Consider the following 20,763-nt stretch of genomic DNA (forward strand, 5'->3'; position numbering starts at 1 on the left):
AATAAACCCCTTTTTGTCATAATGACCAGCTGACTGTACATTATTCCTTACTTCATGCGTACACTTACAAACTTATGCACTTTGACTCATCACAAAAGTATTGTTGTATGTTTAATATGGGTTATTCTTGGTGTGCTCCATGATAGTCATCAGGGCCAGCCAGGTCTCCTCAGCAGTCGGGACGATCTGATTGGCTGGCAGGATGAAACCATAGCGACCAGTGTCTCTCAGCTCAAAGGTGTAGGAGTACTTGATGCCCTGATTGTAAGTCCAGTCAGTAGTGACTCCATCGGCTTGGTCTGAGAGCAAAGAGATTGTTAGCAATGAGATTAATATTCATTATGATATTAGATTAGAGCTTTAGGTTCACTGGAAATGTACTTACAGATGGTAGTAATCATGCTGCCAAATGTATATGCAGTGTTATACAAAGACTTAAGTTCGGTGATGGCCTTTCTCGCGAGGTCATGCTGAAGGGACAATGCAGAATTGATTTGAACAGATCGAATATGTTAAAAGCATCGAAATCAGCATGTTTCTGTGACATATACCAGTTCAGCCTGGTCTTTGGCAGGAGTTGCTGTGTATCCATGTGGATACAGGAGCATCTGGGAATAGCTGTGAATGGACAAAAAGGCCTTGAGGTTGCCGTGAGATTTTACAAAGTCCACAATGGCTTTGATTTCTGGCTCAGAATGAGCACTGGGTCCATGGTAGGTCTGAGAACACGGGTTACTGCTGGCACCAGGACCTATAGACGAAAAACAGTATACTGTATAGTATAATATAGTTGAAACAGTAGTATAAATAGTATAAACAGTAAATACAGTTGTATACATAAATCAATCAGAATCAATATCCCAAACTTAATGCTACATCTCACCACCAAAGCCAGTGTCCCAGTTTCTGTTGGGATCAACTCCAACACAGCTGGAGCCAGGGTTCGGCTTTCTGGTTTTACGCCACATGCGGTCCTTAAACAACCAACCAATTGGATTCCACAAGAAAGAGGGCAAATTTCATTAAAATAATTGTTCTGTTAAGCCGAATGTGCATGTAATGTCTTCCATGCATCAAACTTACGCTACTGTGGGTGTAGGCGAAACCATCAGGGTTGGTTAAGATCTCCAAGAAGATATCATAGTTGTTAAGGATGTCGGTGAGGATAGGGTCACGTCCGTAGTCAGTCACGATCTGCTCAACAAAAAATACATGGGTATAAATCTTTGATTCAGTTATGTTGTCAGATTGTATTTCAGAATTTCAGATGACCTTCTTGGCAAACCAGATTCCGCTGGCCTGGGTGACCCATTCTCTGGAGTGGATGCCAGTGTCAATCCAGATACCTGGACGGTTCGCTCCAGTGCTGAACTGAGTGACAGGATATTAGTCATAATGAACAAATGGAAATATCATTTATCCTGACATTTATATTACTTACGCTGCATGCATCCCAATTAATAAAAATGTACATTATACACCACATTGAAAATTGTAAAGCATGCATTTTTCTGCAAGTAGAATAGCAGTGAAACAAAATTGCATCTTGATACCACCTTATTAGCATCTAGCTAAAATTATTATACTAAAAATCATTACTGGAATCATAGTATTATCATAGATTGTGTGCAATATCTCACCTGAGATTTGGTATTTTGCAAGGTTACTATTACCAGCATGATTTGGGACACACTAATCTTGCATATAGATATACGCAAATCTCTATTAAATCCTGCTATATGTAATAATTAAAGTTTCCTAATAGTATAGCATAAAGAATATCATAAGATTGTTATTGATTGTGAATCGTGACCAACCTTCAGGACGTTCAAGGGGCGGCTCTCATAGCTCTGACCAATCACAATTTTGCTGACCAGATTACTGTTTTCTGCCACAAGCATGTCCATGAAAGAGTAAATCTGCAAACAGTATGGTGAAGATCAAATGCATGGATGTAAGTAAAGCTATAGGTTCTGTAGGCTTATACACAAAAAAATGTAACTGAAGTCATAAACAAATTTGATACAAGCAATTTTAAAGTACAATAAAACATCATAGTTTCTTTGAAAAGGCTGATGTTAAAAGTTCAATGTCTTGTAAAGTTATTGAATTAAAGTTGCACCACTCACAGAGTTCAGGTCATGGTAGGTGGTGTAGACAAAATCATCGGTACTTCTCGGGAAGGCGCGAAATTTCACCATCTCGCGTTCCTCATCATCCAGCAAATCCTTATGTTACAGAAAGCCATCAAATAAGTAAGGATTTTTCAGCTTTTTGTTTGTTTGTTTTCGATCACAGCTTTGAAATAGTCCCACCTGAACATCCTCAATCATGACATTATACTGGATCTGATTGTATGCCAGGAACGCCCTGACAGCCTGGAGGCTGTGAAAGGGGACATGAACATCCACAGGCAGGGACTCATGAACGGGCTCCATCCAGAAGTCCAGCTGAACACAGAAGAAAATATAGCGTAATAAAGTAATTTATATTACATTAAAATATGAGTATAATATAAACTATATAATAGTAATAATTAATTATTACATTGTGCTGTCAAACCGATTAATCACATCTAACAAAAGTTTGTAAATATATAATATATGTGTGTGTGTGTGTGTGTGTGTGTGTGTATATACAGTATACACATCACCTTTATCCCAAAAAATCTAAATGATCTGGGACGATCACACACACTTACCCCGAGTGTCTGTTCAGGGAGTTCCTTCAGGAGAGAAATCTGCTCTGCATCTTTTGCAGTGATCCGAAGAACCTGGTCTCTGTAGAAACATTTATACAATTTCTTTAGCTTCAATATTCAGAATAACGAGTATAGTATTTTGCATGTTTTAGATAAATAGAACAGAAACTGGCACATAAGGAAGTCACTGTTTGTTTCTCTGTATTTCAGCTGTCGGTATATCATAGGACAATATGTTAACACATGTTTATTTAGCTGGGAATTTGAATGCATAAAGTAAGGGATAGACTTGGAGACACAAGAGAACTCACCCCTCAAAAGTCACTTTGCCAAATACGGCCACAAAAAGAGCCGTTAGAACCAGTAACCCCTTCATCTTGCTGCTTGAAGTAGAGTTTCTCATAGTAACCCCTTTATATAGGCCTACTATCATGGTGGTGATTATGACTGGATTCGAGGAACAGGGTCAGGGCTCAAACAAACCTGCTGCTTTGGTTCTCACAACCTTATAAAACACTGATGGAGTTTAAAGGGATGAGAACATTGCATCTGTTTCCTCTCCTGTTTCTTAATAATATAGCAACTTAGGGTTTATTGACAAGTAACCAAGTTGCTGTACTTATTTCAAGTCCATGGTTCACTGTCAAATGAGGAGGTAAACTGGAAATTCAGATTATAGTTATTACAGTTAATATTTTTTGATAATGTTCATGTGTTATTAATCCTTTTATGCAAACCTACTCATTTGTTTTCTGTGATGTCTTTTACGTTGTTTTGCGAATATTGCTGATGTAATATTTTGTAGAAATGACGAGAGTGAAGTGATCCTTTTGTCTTTTGTCCTTCAGTCAGAATGGGTTTGAAATCATAAACAAATAAGTAACCCCCGTTCCCTGACAACAACTGACGAATTGGTATCTCATCTGAGAGCCCAATCACCTTCAAGTGGTAACAGAACAAGCCAATGCACATTGGCGAGTGAGATTTGCATCACAAGTCACTCCCTGCTTCTGTGTATATAAGGCAGCATGCAAAGTCTCACATTAAGTTTTCCGCTGAGGAGCCGAGACATTGTCCCGGTCGTACCAGCAGAGGTACCGGAGTTGTGGCGACAAGATGTAATGTCCTTCTCTAAACAAGGGTTACATTAGTAACCTAGACGTTCCCTATCAGTCAGTCACGTTCGACATCACATCAGAATGACTGGCGATTTGCCCTTCCAGCACCCAGAGTAAGCCGCTTGGTCTCCCCGCACCTGTTGAGGCAGAAGAAAGGACATGGCTTTGCACGGAAAATGTCAATCACTGATGTTCCATTTAACCCCGTACAGTGAAATTATTGGATAACACTAGGAAAGCGGGCCTATTCCAACTGGAAAGGGACGCTATGGAGACCACATCCTACCCGTATAGGGGGGTAACACGCATGGGCTGGCCAACAGGGCAGTGCTACAAATGGAAGATCTCTGTGGTAGATCCCGAGTCTCTGAGTCAATACCGTTACAGAGATGGCAGAGGACTCTGCCAAGGGAAAGACACGGGCTCGCCAACTGGGAAGCTGTACAGTACGTGGAAGAATACACATATGGGATCACCTAAAGGGGAATCACAACATATGGGCATGTAGTCTAGTACAGGGTCTGACCAACCAAGCATACACACAAGTACTAGACTTGACGTCAGATGCATCTGCCGCATCTGACTGCTGATGATGCTGGAGGAACTCCCCCAGGGTTCACCAGCCGGGGAACTCACCTGAGGAGCAGAATAGGAGCTCATGTCCCACCCTCAGAGGGGAAAGGCGCAGCAGCAAGCGAGACACCGAGTTAAACTTCTCTCATATTACCTGTTTGTACCCAACACACGGGAAGACACCGACTCCACTCGGAGATTGTAGAATCTCGTGAATGTGTTAGGTGTCGCCCAGCCTGCAGCTCAACATTTGTCTGCCAGAGAGGCGTCATGCTCCAAGACCAAGGAGGAAGCAACACTCCGAGTTGAGTGAGATCTCACCCGAGGGGGCACAGCTCGTCTTGTGATTGGTACGCCAAGACGATGACATCCACTATCAAGTGGGCCAACCACTGTTTGGAGACAGCCTTTCCCTTTTACTGGCCACCATAGCAGTCAAAGAGCTGTTCTGAGGTTCTGAAGCTCTGCGTGCGGTCCACGTACAAGCGCAAGGCGCGAACAGGACACAGCAAAGCAAAAGAGTCTGCCTCCTCCAGGGGCAGCATTTGCAAGTTCACCACCTGGTCCCTGAAAGGAGTGGGAACTTTGGGCATGTATCCAGGCCGGGGTCTCAGGACGACGTCATAGTCGACCGGCCCGAATTGAAAGTACGGCTAAAGATCGGTGTGATTTCCACTTGATGTGTGCCGTGGTGCCATGCCCGTCATGGGACCCGATTGTGAAGCCAGTTCTGAAGCGGTCTCATATGCAGGGGTTAAATTGGGATTTATTTTGTGTGTGGGCTCTCTCTAGGGGGGTCCGGGGGTATGCCCCCCCTGGAATTAAAAAAAAAAAAACATTAAATGGCACTTTCTGGAGAGTTTTGTGCAAAGAAATTGAGAAATTGAGTCTTATGATATGTGAAAAACTGCAAGGTTAAGAGCATATACTTTGCATTGTTGTAGTATCCACAGGTATTAGGACATTTAGCATTTAATTGCTGTTAATCAGTCATCACTTGATTACACATTATATTACCTTGGCTTGTTATGATTAAGTGACCCATACGATGTGCCAAACATAATGTGCCACATGAAGAGACAGTGCAGCATATGACAGTTAGCAACAGCTGAGAAGATTTGGGTCTGTGGTGACCAGGTCCACCTCACACAAACTTCCTTCTCCCATTCTCTCTCTTTACTACTACAACACACACACACACACACACACACACACACACAAAGGCAAACAAACACACACATAGTCTAACCAGGACTCAACATAAACTCTTCAAAGCTGCCAGCTTGGCAACCAAGTATGTAGTTTTGATTTTTGACTCATTTTCCTTACCTTGTCATTCAAGGCCAGGGCACTTTTTGTACATTTCTGGAACTTTTGCAAACTTTTGCAACTACGGATCTCCCAGGAACATTCATTATATATTGCTGCGTACATTTATCCGTGTCACCTAGATGCGCATACGCGAGCTGTGCGCGATCATGGTCGACTGACAACAAGATTAAGCAGCTGAACAAGAATACGGCCGTGTTCCGATTGTTCTCATCTCAGCTCCGCCGAGATAAAATAGACATACCATTTCAAAAATCTTTCATTTATTGTCAGGAATATGTTTTCAAAAGCATCACTTTCCAAAAATTTTATGTCACATAATTTCCAGTAGGCAACTGACTGCAAACAGGCACATCAGGACACAAACGAGCAGGCTTATGTGCCGGGGCTGAGCCTCGGAGAGCCCCGCCCCAATTTAACCACTGCTCATATGAACCAATCCGAGCGGCATGACCGCGGCTGTGGATGCCCTATGCCCCAGGAACCTCTAAAACAGTTTCAGTGGAACTGCTATCCTGCCCTTGAACATATTCAAGAAGTTGAACTGACTGGGCGCACTTGTTCGTGAGGCGCGCTTTCATGTTGACAGAGTCCAACTCCGTACAGAGAAAAGAGAGTCTCTGCCAACAGAAGCATGTGAAGGGCCCGATTAAAGACGTGCCGATCCAAGATCGGCTGAAACCCATCGCCTATCTTCGGTACAATGAAGTAAGGGCTGTAAAACCCTGACTTCATATCGGCTGGAGGGACCTGGTCTCTCATCATATCCTTCGCCAATAGGACTGTGATCTCTGCACACAGGACAGGAGCATCCTTGTCTGCCACTGAGGTAAACCGAATGCTGCTGAACCTGGGGGGCCGCCAGGCGAACTGAATCGCATAGCCGAGTCTGATCATCCGAATGACTCAGCGAGACAGGCTGGTAAGCGCTAGCCAGATTTCCAGACACCTTGCAAGGTGGACCAGAGGGACAACAGACAAGGCAACACTGTGGATCACAGGGGCCCACCTCGGAATTCACAGGGTCCTGATGTGGGGACCTTGAGTGTGGGCACACTTGCCTGGCTCCACAGTTCCCGTGAGGGAGAGGCTGGAGACGTATGAGAAGGCGATCTTCATGCGGGGAGATCGACATTGTGGCCTGGGTGAAGTCAGCTGCTGTGGCCATGACGAGAACTTACAGGCCTTGGATGGGAGATGCTGACGACCCCTCCAGGTGGCAGCATTTTGCAGGCACAACTGTACGCTCCACCTGGGGGATCTCCATGTACCCTTTGGCTGCCCCCGCCATCGAGGGTAGTGAGAGTGGGTGCATGACTCATCAACGAACGCCAGCTCAGCGTGATTATGGCCCAGACACATGAGGCAGAGATCGTTGCTGTCAGACGGGCCAGGAAACAACAGCATCCAGAAACACACAGGTGGAATGACATCTTTAAAAAGACGCAACTTCACACCTGTATTTTCTCTTTTGGGGAACTGTTCTTTAGATGTTGAAGCACCCAGGGGAACAGCCGCTGCACTTAACCGTGAACACACTCGCGACCTCTGCTGGAATGCGCCATCACACCAACACAGGAACAGGTACAGGATCCCTCTTGTTCTGCTACTCTGGAACAATGATTGAAGAGCAGATTGAAACGACGTCCACTCGGCTCCAAAGCGAAAGCTTAATGTTAGTGTTTGCATGCTGCCTTATATACCCGGTAGCGGGCAATGGCTTGCAATGCAAATCTCAATCGCCAATGTGCATCGACCTGTTCAGTTACTACTTGAAGGGGATTGGGCTCTCAGGTGAGCATTAAAAGTGACTGACTGTCTGGGAACGAAAGTTACAATCACTTTAGCTTTCAACATTATCAGGTAAAAGGAAAGAAGGAAAGAGTTTCACCAATTTTCGCTCAAATATAGTCTGATTAAATACTCCACATATATTTGCTGACAGATTCATAAATCTGAAATCTGATTGGGCTTCTGTTAAAAATAAACACCTGTTTCAAACTTTCGGATCCTTTGGAGGAATTTAAAGATCAGCAGGAAAATCTCAATGCCCATTTTACTCTTATATCACTAGTTTTTCTAGGAATGAAAACATTTTTCCTGCTTCCTGTTCTCATTAATCTGATTTATGTTTTTTTTAGCAACCAACAGGCATTATATGTAAATATGAGCGGTCATGTTTTGATGCATCTGGATGATGTCACAATGTTGCGTGAATTCAAACATTATTTTTGCTTTTTGGCTTAATAAATGCACCGTATGCCATTCTTTTAAAGCCACATAAGTGCTCTTTTTGGACTGGGGAGGAAGTTTTGAGCTCTTTTACTGCAAAAGATGTAATTGTAATGAGATGTAAAACATTTTTTTGAATTGAATTAAGATAATAATTATTTCCACATTATGGTCTATAACCAATAGATGGTCTATATTAAAAGTAGCCTATATACTATTTTGTCTAAATAAATTAAAACACTAAAAACTAAAATAAATTGTCAACAAACTAAATGTAGGCATAACAATATTATAATATATGGAAAAAATGGATATTCATTTAGAGATTTGTTAAAAGATTACATTTAATAGTGTTATAAAACTGTTAGTGTTTTTAAATATGAACTTTAAGAGAGCCTTACATGATGGTAAATATAGGCTAATCTAAATGTAAAAATAGAGGAAATCAGCATTAATTAAATATCCAATATTAACCAATACTGATACATTTTTTAAAAAACTCTAATAACGGCTGATAAGTTATATGGTACAGATATATCAGTGTCCAGAAGCTTTTTAGGGCTGAACAATGTATTATTTATATTTTATAATCAAAGCAAAATCCATAAGATGGTGATTTTTATGTTGTTTTTATTAACCCTCTTTTATTCACTTAAACACATAAAAGAAATATTGTTGTATGTTTAATATGGATTATTCTTGGTGTGCTCCATGATGGCCATCAGGGCCAGCCAGGTCTCCTCAGCAGTCGGGACGATCTGATTGGCTGGCAGGATGAAACCATAGCGACCAGTGTCTCTCAGCTCAAAGGTGTAGGAGTACTTGATGCCCTGATCATAAGTCCAGTCAATAGTGACTCCATCAACTCCATCATTCTGTTGATCTGTGAACAGAACAGAGATTGTTAGCAGGGTAACCGGGATGCAAAACTAAAATTAAGTGACTCTTATTAAACTTACAGATGGTGGTAATGATGCTTCCATATCTGTAGCTAGTGTTATACAATGACTGGAGCTCAGAGATGGCCTTCCTGGCGAGCGCATGCTGAAGAGACAATACAGAATTCATAATAAATGTTGTTAAATATATCTAAAATAGTGTGTTTCCACATGCATACCAGTTCAGCCTGGTCCTTGGCAGGAGTGCTCTTGTATCCGTATGGATACAGGAGCATCTGGGAATAGCTGTGGATGGACACAAAGGCCTTGAGGTTGCCATGCGATTTCACAAAGTCCACAATGGCCTTGACTTCTGGCTCAGAATGAGCACTGGGTCCACGGTAAGTCTCATTGCATGGGTTATTGCTGGATCCAGCACCTATAGATGAAAAACAGAGAATTACAAGAAACTATTACACACTATTTTAATCTTTACAGCCCCTTAAAAGTTACAAGTAACATTATATTTCTGTAGTACACTTTAGACATTCTTTTAACTAAGTAACTTTGCAGCCCACTGTAAAACCTAACAGTACTATGTACTCAATTAAATTGAGGTCACTGCACTCAAATAATACCGAAACTTTGAAGTGTCTTGAATGACTGAAACAGAACTCAAACTGAATGAGTTATAGAACATTTCTAGATCCCAGAATGATAATTGAATAATAATTGTATAGTTAAGTTAATTAATCATCAATTAAGTGATGATTGCTCATTAGTGATTAACACCTGCTGTTAACAAGCAGAATCACTGAAGGAAAGAGAAACACAAGAAATACAAGGTTTAAGGTCACCATGATGGAGATCAACGTTTGCTTTAGTTGGGCTCTTGACCCTTGATATTTGAGTACAAGTCTTTCTTTGGCTGCTGTAATTGAGTGTTTATAAAACGTTTGTTATGGCACAAAAGTCAAGGAAAAGTATGATCGAGTGATAAAGGTCAAGGTTTGATGATGACAATCATCACTTAATGACTTGATTCACTGATCTCATTCAGAGTCTAATCTCTGATTATATTATTGGTTGTATTTGAAAATAGATTCTACAACATAAGAACTAGCAATGATATGAATTTAAGATAGTATGAAGAATTTTACAGTAAATGTGATTCATTACCAAAACTAACACATATATCAAGAATCAGCATATTAATCTCAACAATGGTGACCATTAAAAAAACTATTCATACTGCAATGCATGCTGGGTACTACCATAATACAAACCTCATCCATGGCTCCCAGCATGCATTGCAGCATGAATAGTTTTTTAATGGTCACCATTGTTGAGATTCATATACTGATTCTTGATTTCTGTATATGTCAGCATGATACCATAGAGGTTTTTAAAATCTGATTGAAAGGTCCTTGCAGCAGAATCAGTTATTTTATAATGAATAACACAAGTTATATATCACCTGTTTATAAGAGATTACTCTCTAGAAAAGATCAGAGAATCAAGACACCAAATGTTGATTCATCATTCCATAAATCATCATCACAATAAATTTTTCTTTTGGCTTTTGTGCCATAACAAATGTGTTATATAAACACTCGGTTACAGCAGCCAGAGGAAAAACTGGTGTTATAAAGTCAAGGGTCAAGAGCCCAACTATAAAGCAAACACTGACCACTATCATGGTGTCTTTAAATGAAACTCAATAAATCATCTTCATCTAAACCTCTGTTCATTCACAATAATAACTTCTGTAGACGCATGATAAAAGTCAAACTGGTTAGTAATAAGTGAAGCTAGTAATGCTGTTTGTGGAGTTGTTCAATTCTCCTCTGCTGAGATCTTGAGAGATTTAAAAATATTGTATCTTCAGTTGATTTCATCTAATGTTGTGGTTGGAAGTCGGTTGTAGTTCTTGTGTTTCTCTTTCCTTCAGTGATGTTAACAGCAGGTGTTCATCATTAATGCTCAACAATCACTTAATTAATCACTTAATTAATCACTTAATTTATTGACTGCAATATCTACTTTTAGTGAACTCAACTGAAATAATTTCAGAGTACTCATAACTATTGTTTTTTATAAACTTAAATGAATTGAGGTAATCGGTTTCCTCAAATGAAATGAGTTAGCTTAACTCATTGGATTTGACTTTGTGTGTGATATTGTGAGCTAGCAGTAACTGCAAGTGCTCTGAGTTCATTTAAAGTTTGTCATTTCACTGTTTTTACTCAATAAAGTGAAGTGTCAGCTATATACAGTATTAAATGCAGTGTAAAGTTTAATTGTGTTTTAAGAAATATTATTGTTTTAGTGATCTCAAATAAAATAAGTTCAGAGTACTCATGACTATTGTTTTTTCTAAACTTAAATTAATTGATGTAATCGGTTTCCTCAAATGAAATGAGTTAGCTTAACTTGTTGGGTTTTACAGTGTACATGTCAACTTATTCTACTAACCCTAACTTAACAGTCTACTTATGCTCTAATGAGAGTTAGCTGACATGTAGTTGCAAAGTTACTTATAGTTAGTAGAATGTCTAAAGTGAATTATCGAAATAAAGTGTAACCAAGTTACATTTTAAGGTTGGTCTGCTTCATTGGTCTACCAGCACCCGTCAATGTCACAATAATTGAGATGGCCAATTAAATCAAAGAAGGCAGACAGACCCCCCCACACACACCTGCCCCAAGACATGGGCCTTACAGTACAACTTCAATGATGGAAGCATCTCACCTCCAAAGCCAGCGTCCCAGTTTCTGTTGGGATCAACTCCAACACAGCTGGAGCCAGGGTTCGGCTTTCTGTTTTTACGCCACATGCGGTCCTTAACCAACCAATTGGATCCCACAAGAAAGAAGACAAATTTCATGAGAATATTGTTCTGTTAAACCGAATGTGCATGTAATGTCTTCCAGGCATCAAACTTACTCTGCTGTGGGTGTAGGCGTAACCATCAGGGTTGGTGACGATCTCCAAGAAGATATCATAGTTGTTAAGGATGTCGGTGAGGACAGGGTCACGTCTGTAGTCGGTCACGATCTGCTCAACAAAAAATACACAGGTATAAATCTTTGATTCAGTTATGTTGTCGTAGATTGTATTTCCGAATTTCAGATTACCTTCTTGGCAAACCAGATTCCGCTGGCCTGGGTGACCCATTCTCTGGAGTGGATGCCAGTGTCAATCCAGATACCTGGACGGTTCGCTCCAGTGCTGAACTGAGTGACAGGATATTAGTCATAATGAACCAATGGAAATATCATTTATCCTGACATTTATATTACTTGCACTGCATGCATCCCAATTCTTTAATAAAAACGTAGCCTACATTATACACCACACTGGAAATTGTAAAGCATGCATTTTCAGCAAGTATATATAGCAGTGAAATAAAATTGCATCTTGATACCACCTTATTAGCATCTATAACTAAAATTGTTATACTAAAAATCATTATTAGTTTACCGTACTGAAATCGTAGCATAATCATAGGCTGTGTGCACTGTTCGCCGGTAAATGATGAACAATGCATATTTCATGGACTTTTTCATGGAGATTTGATATTATTACTATTGGCATATCATACTATGATTTGGGACACACTAATCTGGCATATACTATAGATATGAGCAAATTGGGATGTAATAACGTATTTCCATCAATATTCAATCCTGCCATACGTAATAAGACAAGTTTCCTAATAGTACAATAAGCATAAAGAATATCATTGTTATTGATTGTGAATCGTGACCAACCTTCAGGACGTTCAAGGGGCGGCTCTCATAGCTCTGACCAATCACAATTTTGCTGACCAGATTACTGTTTTCTGCCACAAGCATGTCCATGAAAGAGTAAATCTGCAAACAGTATGGTGAAGATCAAATGCATGGATGTATTTAAAGCTAGGTTCTGTAGGCTTATACACAAAAAATGTATCTGAAGTCACAAACAAATTTGAAACAAACACTTTTAAAGTACAATAAAACATCATAGTTTCTTTTAAAAAAAGGCTGATGTTGAAAGTTCAATGTCTTGTAAAGCTATTGAATTAAAGTTGCACCACTCACAGAGTTCAGGTCATGGTAGGTGGTGTAGACAAAATCATCTATACTTCTCCGAAAGGCGCGAAATTTCACCATCTCGCGTTCCTCATCATCCAGCAAATCCTTATGTTACAGAAAGCCATCAAATAAGTAAGGATTTTTCAGCTTTTTGTTTGTTTGTTTTCGATCACAGCTTTGAAATAGTCCCACCTGAACATCCTCAATCATGACATTATACTGGATCTGATTGTATGCCAGGAACGCCCTGACAGCCTGGAGGCTATGAAAGGGGACATGAACATCCACAGGCAGGGACTCATGAACGGGCTCCATCCAGAAGTCCAGCTGAGCACAGAAGGATGTACTACGTTATATAACATAATGTGAGTATAATTTTAATCTATATATAATAGTAATATATATATATATATATACATAGGCCTATATAGGCTATAGCCATGTTATTACACTGCAAATGCACAGATCTGATCTTTTGACCCGCCTGTTTAGGCTACATTCACGGTTGACAAGACTGGTATCCGATATCGGTGTTTAGCCTACATTAATTCCTACCCAAAATGATTGTCGGTGATCGCTTTACTCTGCACATGGATGGTAGATCCTCTGGTTTTGAATGGCCTTTCTAAAGTTCCCACCTCAATAAAAAAGCTGCGCGTGAGTGCATACAGGTAGGACACATCTGCTTCTAGGCTACAACATTAAAAAGCTATCTTTGTGGGCAAACGTGTCACCTTCGCCTTGTGGTGGCTTGGAATTTAAAGGGGAATCTGATATGCCTATACGTGTTTAGACATAGTCGAATGTCCAGATGTCGGATATATATCTGATTTTTAAAAAACTTTTGTTATTAGTGGCTCACATCGGATGCGAAAAAATCGGATCTCGTGCGGGTTTTGTGCAACAAATTCCGATCTGTGTCAGATGTATTGTAGCTTTTATTGTTATTAATTTCAATAACATTATATAGGCCATACTGTATAATGCTGTCAGTAATGCTGTTAATTTAACACTACAATATGATAACACGTTTATTTATTAACCGAATTTGAATGCATTTGCATAAATAAGAGCATGATCACTAGCCAAAGGATGACGGGGAAAAATGGATGCTACGTTAAATAGGTGCGTTAACGCGTTTACTTTTATAGCCCTAATAGCTACAACTTTTATGTAAGATGTGATTAATCGAATTGACAGCATTTATATACAGTATATATGTTATTGAAATTAATAGCAATAAAAGCTAATAATGATGATAGTGTAAGTAGCAGAACAAAATATATATTTATAATAAAATATAGGTTATAATAAATATTAATATTATATATTAATAATAATTTATAATATATTAATATAAACTTAAACTATCATTTAGCAGATAATGCTATTCAATGCTGTTCACAGATACAAATCTAAATACAGTCACCGCTATCCCAACAAATCTGAAACAATCAAAATGATCTATGGGCTTCACACACACTTACCCCGAGTGTCTGTTCAGGGAGTTCCTTCAGGAGAGAAATCTGCTCTGCATCTTTTGCAGTGATCCGAAGAACCTGGTCTCTGTAGAAACATTTATACAATTTCTTTAGCTTCAATATTCAGAATAATGAGTATAGTATTTTGCATGTTTTAGATACATAGAATAGAAACTGGCACATATGGAAATTAGAGTTTGTTTCTCTGTATTTCAGCTGTCGGTATGTCATATGACAATATGTTAACACAAGTTTATTTATTTACTGGGAATTTGAAAGCATAAAGTAATGGATACTTGGAGACACAAGAGAACTCACCCCTCAAAAGTCACTTTGCCAAATACGGCCACAAAAAGAGCCGTTAGAACCAGTAACCCCTTCATCTTGAGCCTTGAAGTAAAGTTTCTCATAGTAAGCAACCCCTTTATATAGGCCTACTATCATGGTGGTGATTATGACTGGATTCGAGGAGCTAACAGGGTCAGGGCTCAGACAAACCTGCTGCTTTAGTTCTCACAACCTTATAAAACACTGTGATGGAGTTTAAAGGGATGAGAGCATTGCATCTTTTTTTCTCCTGTTTCTAAATATAGCAAGTCAGGGTTTATTGACAAGTGGAGGATTACAAATGTATTAAATGTTTAATTTAGGTTTCCACTACAATAGTATATAAACTGAATTTAGCATTTGAGGTATAAATGCAGAGTTTCCAGCTGTGTAACTGGCCAGTCCTGCTTTTGTATATTGGTCAGATTACTGAAACTGTTAATTGCTTTTGAAGTTCCTGTCTCAGCAAGAGAGTTTCTGCCCGTCCAGTTCTCCTGACTCAGTTTGAATGGCCATGTTGATTGGAGTAGGATTGGTAACACTTTCAGTCTAGAGCAGGGTCCTAAACCGGTATACATCATTCACATGCTTTGTTCATCACAATGTAATGCTCCGCCCCCAAATGTTTATATTGTAAGGGAGCGTTTCCCTTAGTTTAGACTTCAGACGAGCTTGAGCCACTACAGCAACAGCCCAGCTCATGTTCTCAATAAAGAAACCTTCTTAAGATAACAACCTCAGGAAAATCTCAATGCCCATTTTACTCTTATATCACTAGTTTTTCTAGGAATGAAAACATTTTTCCTGCTTCCTGTTCTCATTATTCTGATTTATGTTTTTTTAGCAACCAACAGGCATTATATGTAAATGAGCGGTCATGTTTTGATGCATCTGGATGATGTCACAATGTTGCGTGAATTCAAACATTATTTTTGCTTTTTGGCTTAATAAATGCACCGTATGCCATTCTTTTAAAGCCACATAAGTGCTCTTTTTGGACTGGGGAGGAAGTTTTGAGCTCTTTTACTGCAAAAGATGTAATTGTAATGAGATGTAAAACATTTTTTTTGAATTGAATTAAGATAATAATTATTTCCACATTATGGTCTATAACCAATAGATGGTCTATATTAAAATTATATACTCTTTTGTCTAAATAAATTAAAACACTAAAAACTAAAATAAATTGTTAACAAAATAAATGTAGGCATCACAATATTATAATATATGAAAAAAATGGATATTCATTTAGAGATTTGTTAAAAGATTACATTTAATAGTGTTAAAAAAAACTGTTAGTGTTTTTAAATATGAACTTTAAGAGAGCCTTACATGATGGTAAATATAGGCTAATCTAAATGTAAAAATAGAGGAAATCAGCATGAATTAAATATCCAATATTAACCAATACTGATAAATTTAAAAAAAAATCTCTAATAACGGCTGATAAGTTATATGGTACAGATATATCAGTGTCCAGAAGCTTTTTAGGGCTGAACAATGTATTATTTATATTTGATAATGTACATCAAAGCAACATCCATAAAATGGTGATTTTTATGTTGTTTTTATTAACCCTCTTTTACTTAAACACATAAAAGAAATATTGTTGTATGTTTAATATGGATTATTCTTGGTGTGCTCCATGATGGCCATCAGGGCCAGCCAGGTCTCCTCAGCAGTCGGGACGATCTGATTGGCTGGCAGGATGAAACCATAGCGACCAGTGTCTCTCAGCTCAAAGGTGTAGGAGTACTTGATGCCCTGATCGTAAGTCCAGTCAATAGTGCCTCCACTGGCTTGGTCTGAGAACAAAACAAAGATTGTTAGCAGGGTAACCGGGATGCAAAACTAAAATTAAGTGACTCTTATTAAACTTACAGATGGTGGTAATGATGCTTCCATATCTGTAGCTAGTGTTATACAATGACTGTAGCTCAGAGATGGCCTTTCTAGCGAGCGCATGCTGAAGAGACAATACAGAATTCATATTAAATGTTGTTAAACATATCTAAAATAGTGTGTTTACACATGCATACCAGTTCAGCCTGGTCCTTGGCAGGAGTGCTCTTGTATCCGTATGGATACAGGAGCATCTGGGAATAGCTGTGGATGGACACAAAGGCCTTGAGGTTGCCATGAGATTTCACAAAGTCCACAATGGCCTTGACTTCTGGCTCAGAATGAGCACTGGGTCCACGGTAAGTCTCAGTGCATGGGTTATTGCTGGATCCACCACCTATAGATGAAAAACAGAGAATTACAAGAAACTATTAAACACTATTCAAATCTTTACAGCCCCTTAAAAGTTACAAGTAACATTATATTTCTGTAGTACACTTTAGACATTCTATTAACTAAGTAACTTTGCAGCCAACTACATGTCAACTTATTCTACTAACCCTAACTTAACAGTCTACTTATGCTCTAATGAGAGTTGGCTGACATGTAGTTGCAAAGTTACTTATAGTTAGTAGAATGTCTAAAGTGGATAATAAAAATAAAGTGTAACCAAGTTACATTTTAAGGTTGGTCTGCCTCATTGGTCTACCAGCACCCGTCAATGTCAAAATAATTGAGATGGCCAATCAAATCAAAGAAGGCACTGCCCCCCCCCCCCCCCCAATCCCCCCCAATCCCCCCCACCTGCCCCAAGACAAGTACAACTTCAATGATGAAAGCATCTCACCTCCAAAGCCAGCATTCCAGTTTCTGTTGGGATCAACTCCAACACAGCTGGAGCCAGGGTTCGGCTTTCTGGTTTTACGCCACATGCGGTTCTTAAACAACCAATTGCATTCCACAAGAAAAAAGGCAAATTTCATGAGAATATTGTTCTGTTAAACCGAATGTGCATGTAATGTCTTCCAGGCATCAAACTCACACTGCTGTGGGTGTAGGCGTAACCATCAGGGTTGGTGACGATCTCCAAGAAGATATCATAGTTGTTAAGGATGTCGGTGAGGACAGGGTCACGTCCGTAGTCAGTCACGATCTGCTCAACAAAAAATACATGGGTATAAATCTTTGATTCAGTTATGTTGTCGTAGATTGTATTTCAGAATTTCAGATGACCTTCTTGGCAAACCAGATTCCGCTGGCCTGGGTGACCCATTCTCTGGAGTGGATGCCAGTGTCAATCCATATACCTGGACGGTTCGCTCCAGTGCTGAACTGAGTGATAGGATATTAGTCATAATGAACAAATGGAAATATCAGTTATCCTGACATTTATATTACTTGCACTGCATGCATCCAAATTCTTTAATACAAATGTACCATTTTACACCACACTGGAAACTGTAAAGCATGCATTATCAGCAAGTAGTATAGCAGTGAAATAAAATTGCATCTTGATACCACCTTATAAAATTGTTATACTAAAAATCCTTATTAGTTTACTGAAATCGTAGCATAATCATAGGTTGTGTGCACTATTCGCCGATAAATGATGAACAATGCATATTTCATGGACTTTTTCATGGAGATTTGGTATTTTTACTATTGGCATATCATTCTATGATTTGGGACACACTAATCTGGCATATACTGTAGATTGAAGCAAACTGGGATGTAATAACGTATTTCCATCTCTATTCAATCCTGCCATACGTAATAAGACAAGTTTCCTAATAGTACAATAAGCATAAAGAATATCGTAAGATTGTTATTGATTGTGAATCGTGACCAACCTTCAGGACATTCAAGGGGCGGCTCTCATAGCTCTGACCAATCACAATTTTGCTGACCAGATTACTGTTTTCTGCCACAAGGATGTCCATGAAAGAGTAAATCTGCAAACAGTATGGTGAAGATCAAATGCATGGATGTAAGTAAAGCTATAGGTTCTGTAGGCTTATACACAAAAAAATGTAACTGAAGTCACAAACAAATTTGATACAAACAATTTTAAAGTACAATAAAACATCATATAGTTTCTTTGAAAAGGCTGATGTTAAAAGTTCAATGTCTTGTAAAGCTATTGAATTAAAGTTGCACCACTCACAGAGTTCAGGTCATGGTAGGTGGTGTAGACAAAATCATCGGTACTTCTCGGGAAGGCGCGAAATTTCACCATCTCGCGTTCCTCATCATCCAGCAAATCCTTATGTTACAGAAAGCCATCAAATAAGTAAGGATTTTTTCAGCTTTTTGTTTGTTTGTTTTCGATCACAGCTTTGAAATAGTCCCACCTGAACATCCTCAATCATGACATTATACTGGATCTGATTGTATGCCAGGAACGCCCTGACAGCCTGGAGGCTGTGAAAGGGGACATGAACATCCACAGGCAGGGACTCATGAACGGGCTCCATCCAGTAGTCCAGCTGAGCACAGAAGAAAATATAGCGTAATAAAGTAATTTATATTACATTAAAATATGAGTATAATATAAACTATATAGTAGGCTAATAATTAATTATTACATTGTGCTGTCAAACCGATTAATCACATCTAACAAAAGTTTGTAAATATATAATATGTGTGTGTGTGATATATATATATATATATATACAGTATACACATCACCTGGCTTTATCCCAAAAAATCTGAAACAATCAAATGATCTATGGGCTTCACACACACTTACCCCGAGTGTCTGTTCAGGGAGTTCCTTCAGGAGAGAAATCTGCTCTGCATCTTTTGCAGTGATCCGAAGAACCTGGTCTCTGTAGAAACATTTATACAATTTCTTCAGCTTCAATATTCAGAATAATGAGTATAGTATTTTGCATGTTTTAAATAAATAGAACAGAAACTGGCACATGGAAGTCACTGTTTGTTTCTCTGTATTTCAGCTGTTATCATGGGAGAATATGATAACACATTTATTTATTAACCGAGAATTTGAAAGCATAAAGTAATGGATACTTGGAGACACAAGAGAACTCACCCCTCAAAAGTCACTTTGCCAAATACGGCCACAAAAAGAGCCGTTAGAACCAGTAACCCCTTCATCTTGCTGCTTGAAGTAGAGTTTCTCATAGCAACCCCTTTATATAGGCCTACTATCATGGTGGTGATTATGACTGGATTCGAGGAACAGGGTCAGGGCTCAGACAAACCTGCTGCTTTAGTTCTCACAACCTTATAAAACACTGTGATGGAGTTTAAAGGGATGAGAGCATTGCATCTGTTTTCTCGCCTGTTTCTAAATATAGCAAGTCAGGGTTTATTGACCAGAAACCAAGTTGCTGTACTTTTTTCAAGTCGCTGTCAAATGAGGAGGTAAACTGTAAATTCAGTCTATAGTCACTATAGGTCATATTTTACGACAATCTACATATGTCTTTTATGCAAACCTACTCATTTGTTTTCTGTGATATTTTGATGTTGTTTTGCGAATATTGCTGATGTAAGTTTTTGTAGAAATTATGAGAGTGACGTGATCATTGGAAGCATAAATCATGGGTTTGAAATTAATTTTTATATCCATTTTCCCTGTTAAAGTGCGTTCTTTTTTGTTGTTGTTACATCTTAGCATTTTTGCATTAAAGAAACACCCCATTTGCATGTGAATTGAATATCATTCAATAACATAATAATCGAAACAAACAGCAGTTGAAGCATAAAGTGAATAATTCAATTATTTATCTGACTCCAATATAATAAATCTGACTCCATTAAAGTTGTATCCATTAACTTCTTATTCTTTAAAGGTAAAAATCTTTCTTAGAACTGATAGGATAGAAAACATGGGATTTAACCTGAACATTTAGATAACAAAAGTTACAATCACTTTAGCTTTCAACATTATCAGGTAAGGAAAGAAGGAAAGAGTTCCACCAATATTTGCTCAAATAATCTGATTAAATACTCCACATACATTTTCTGTACTGACAGATTCATAAATCTGAAAACTTATATGATTGGGTTCCTGTTAAAAATAATCTTCAGTCGCCTGTTTCAAACTTTCGGATCCTTTGGAGGAATTTAAAGATCAACAGGAAAGGCTTGATGCCCATTTTACTCTTATATCACTAGTTTTTCTAGTGTTTAGGAATAACAACATCTGACCTGCTTCCTGTTCATTATATCATTAT

At 38.7% G+C, this 20,763-nt stretch overlaps 3 protein-coding genes across 3 annotated transcripts; all 3 read right to left on the reverse strand.

The window, feature by feature from the left end:
* Positions 1-98: 98 nt before the first annotated feature.
* Positions 99-3,103, reverse strand: cpa1 (carboxypeptidase A1 (pancreatic)). The gene is made up of 11 exons (XM_056251025.1): positions 3,013-3,103; positions 2,702-2,780; positions 2,316-2,450; positions 2,130-2,228; positions 1,818-1,919; positions 1,273-1,371; positions 1,084-1,194; positions 884-974; positions 552-751; positions 386-470; positions 99-299 (listed from the first exon to the last, which is right to left on the reverse strand). Exons 1-11 carry the CDS (start codon positions 3,075-3,077, stop codon positions 112-114), a joined length of 1,254 nt encoding a protein of 417 aa, XP_056107000.1. The 5' UTR covers positions 3,078-3,103; the 3' UTR covers positions 99-111.
* Positions 3,104-8,566: 5,463 nt separating this feature from the next.
* LOC130085325 (carboxypeptidase A1-like) lies at positions 8,567-14,847 on the reverse strand. Its single transcript, XM_056251038.1, has 11 exons — positions 14,711-14,847; positions 14,399-14,477; positions 13,104-13,238; positions 12,918-13,016; positions 12,606-12,707; positions 11,970-12,068; positions 11,779-11,889; positions 11,584-11,674; positions 9,071-9,270; positions 8,913-8,997; positions 8,567-8,836 (listed from the first exon to the last, which is right to left on the reverse strand). The coding sequence occupies exons 1-11, from the start codon at positions 14,800-14,802 to the stop codon at positions 8,637-8,639; spliced, it is 1,293 nt and encodes a 430-aa protein (XP_056107013.1). The 5' UTR covers positions 14,803-14,847; the 3' UTR covers positions 8,567-8,636.
* Positions 14,848-16,270: 1,423 nt separating this feature from the next.
* Positions 16,271-19,724, reverse strand: LOC130085310 (carboxypeptidase A1-like). Its single transcript, XM_056251023.1, has 11 exons — positions 19,614-19,724; positions 19,311-19,389; positions 18,913-19,047; positions 18,726-18,824; positions 18,412-18,513; positions 17,795-17,893; positions 17,604-17,714; positions 17,409-17,499; positions 16,759-16,958; positions 16,601-16,685; positions 16,271-16,524 (listed from the first exon to the last, which is right to left on the reverse strand). The coding sequence occupies exons 1-11, from the start codon at positions 19,703-19,705 to the stop codon at positions 16,337-16,339; spliced, it is 1,281 nt and encodes a 426-aa protein (XP_056106998.1). The 5' UTR covers positions 19,706-19,724; the 3' UTR covers positions 16,271-16,336.
* Positions 19,725-20,763: the final 1,039 nt, after the last annotated feature.

This window comes from Rhinichthys klamathensis, unplaced genomic scaffold (genome assembly GCF_029890125.1).
Source record: "Rhinichthys klamathensis goyatoka isolate OS25496 unplaced genomic scaffold, OSU_Roscu_1.1 h1tg000076l_1, whole genome shotgun sequence".
NCBI lineage: Eukaryota > Metazoa > Chordata > Actinopteri > Cypriniformes > Leuciscidae > Rhinichthys > Rhinichthys klamathensis.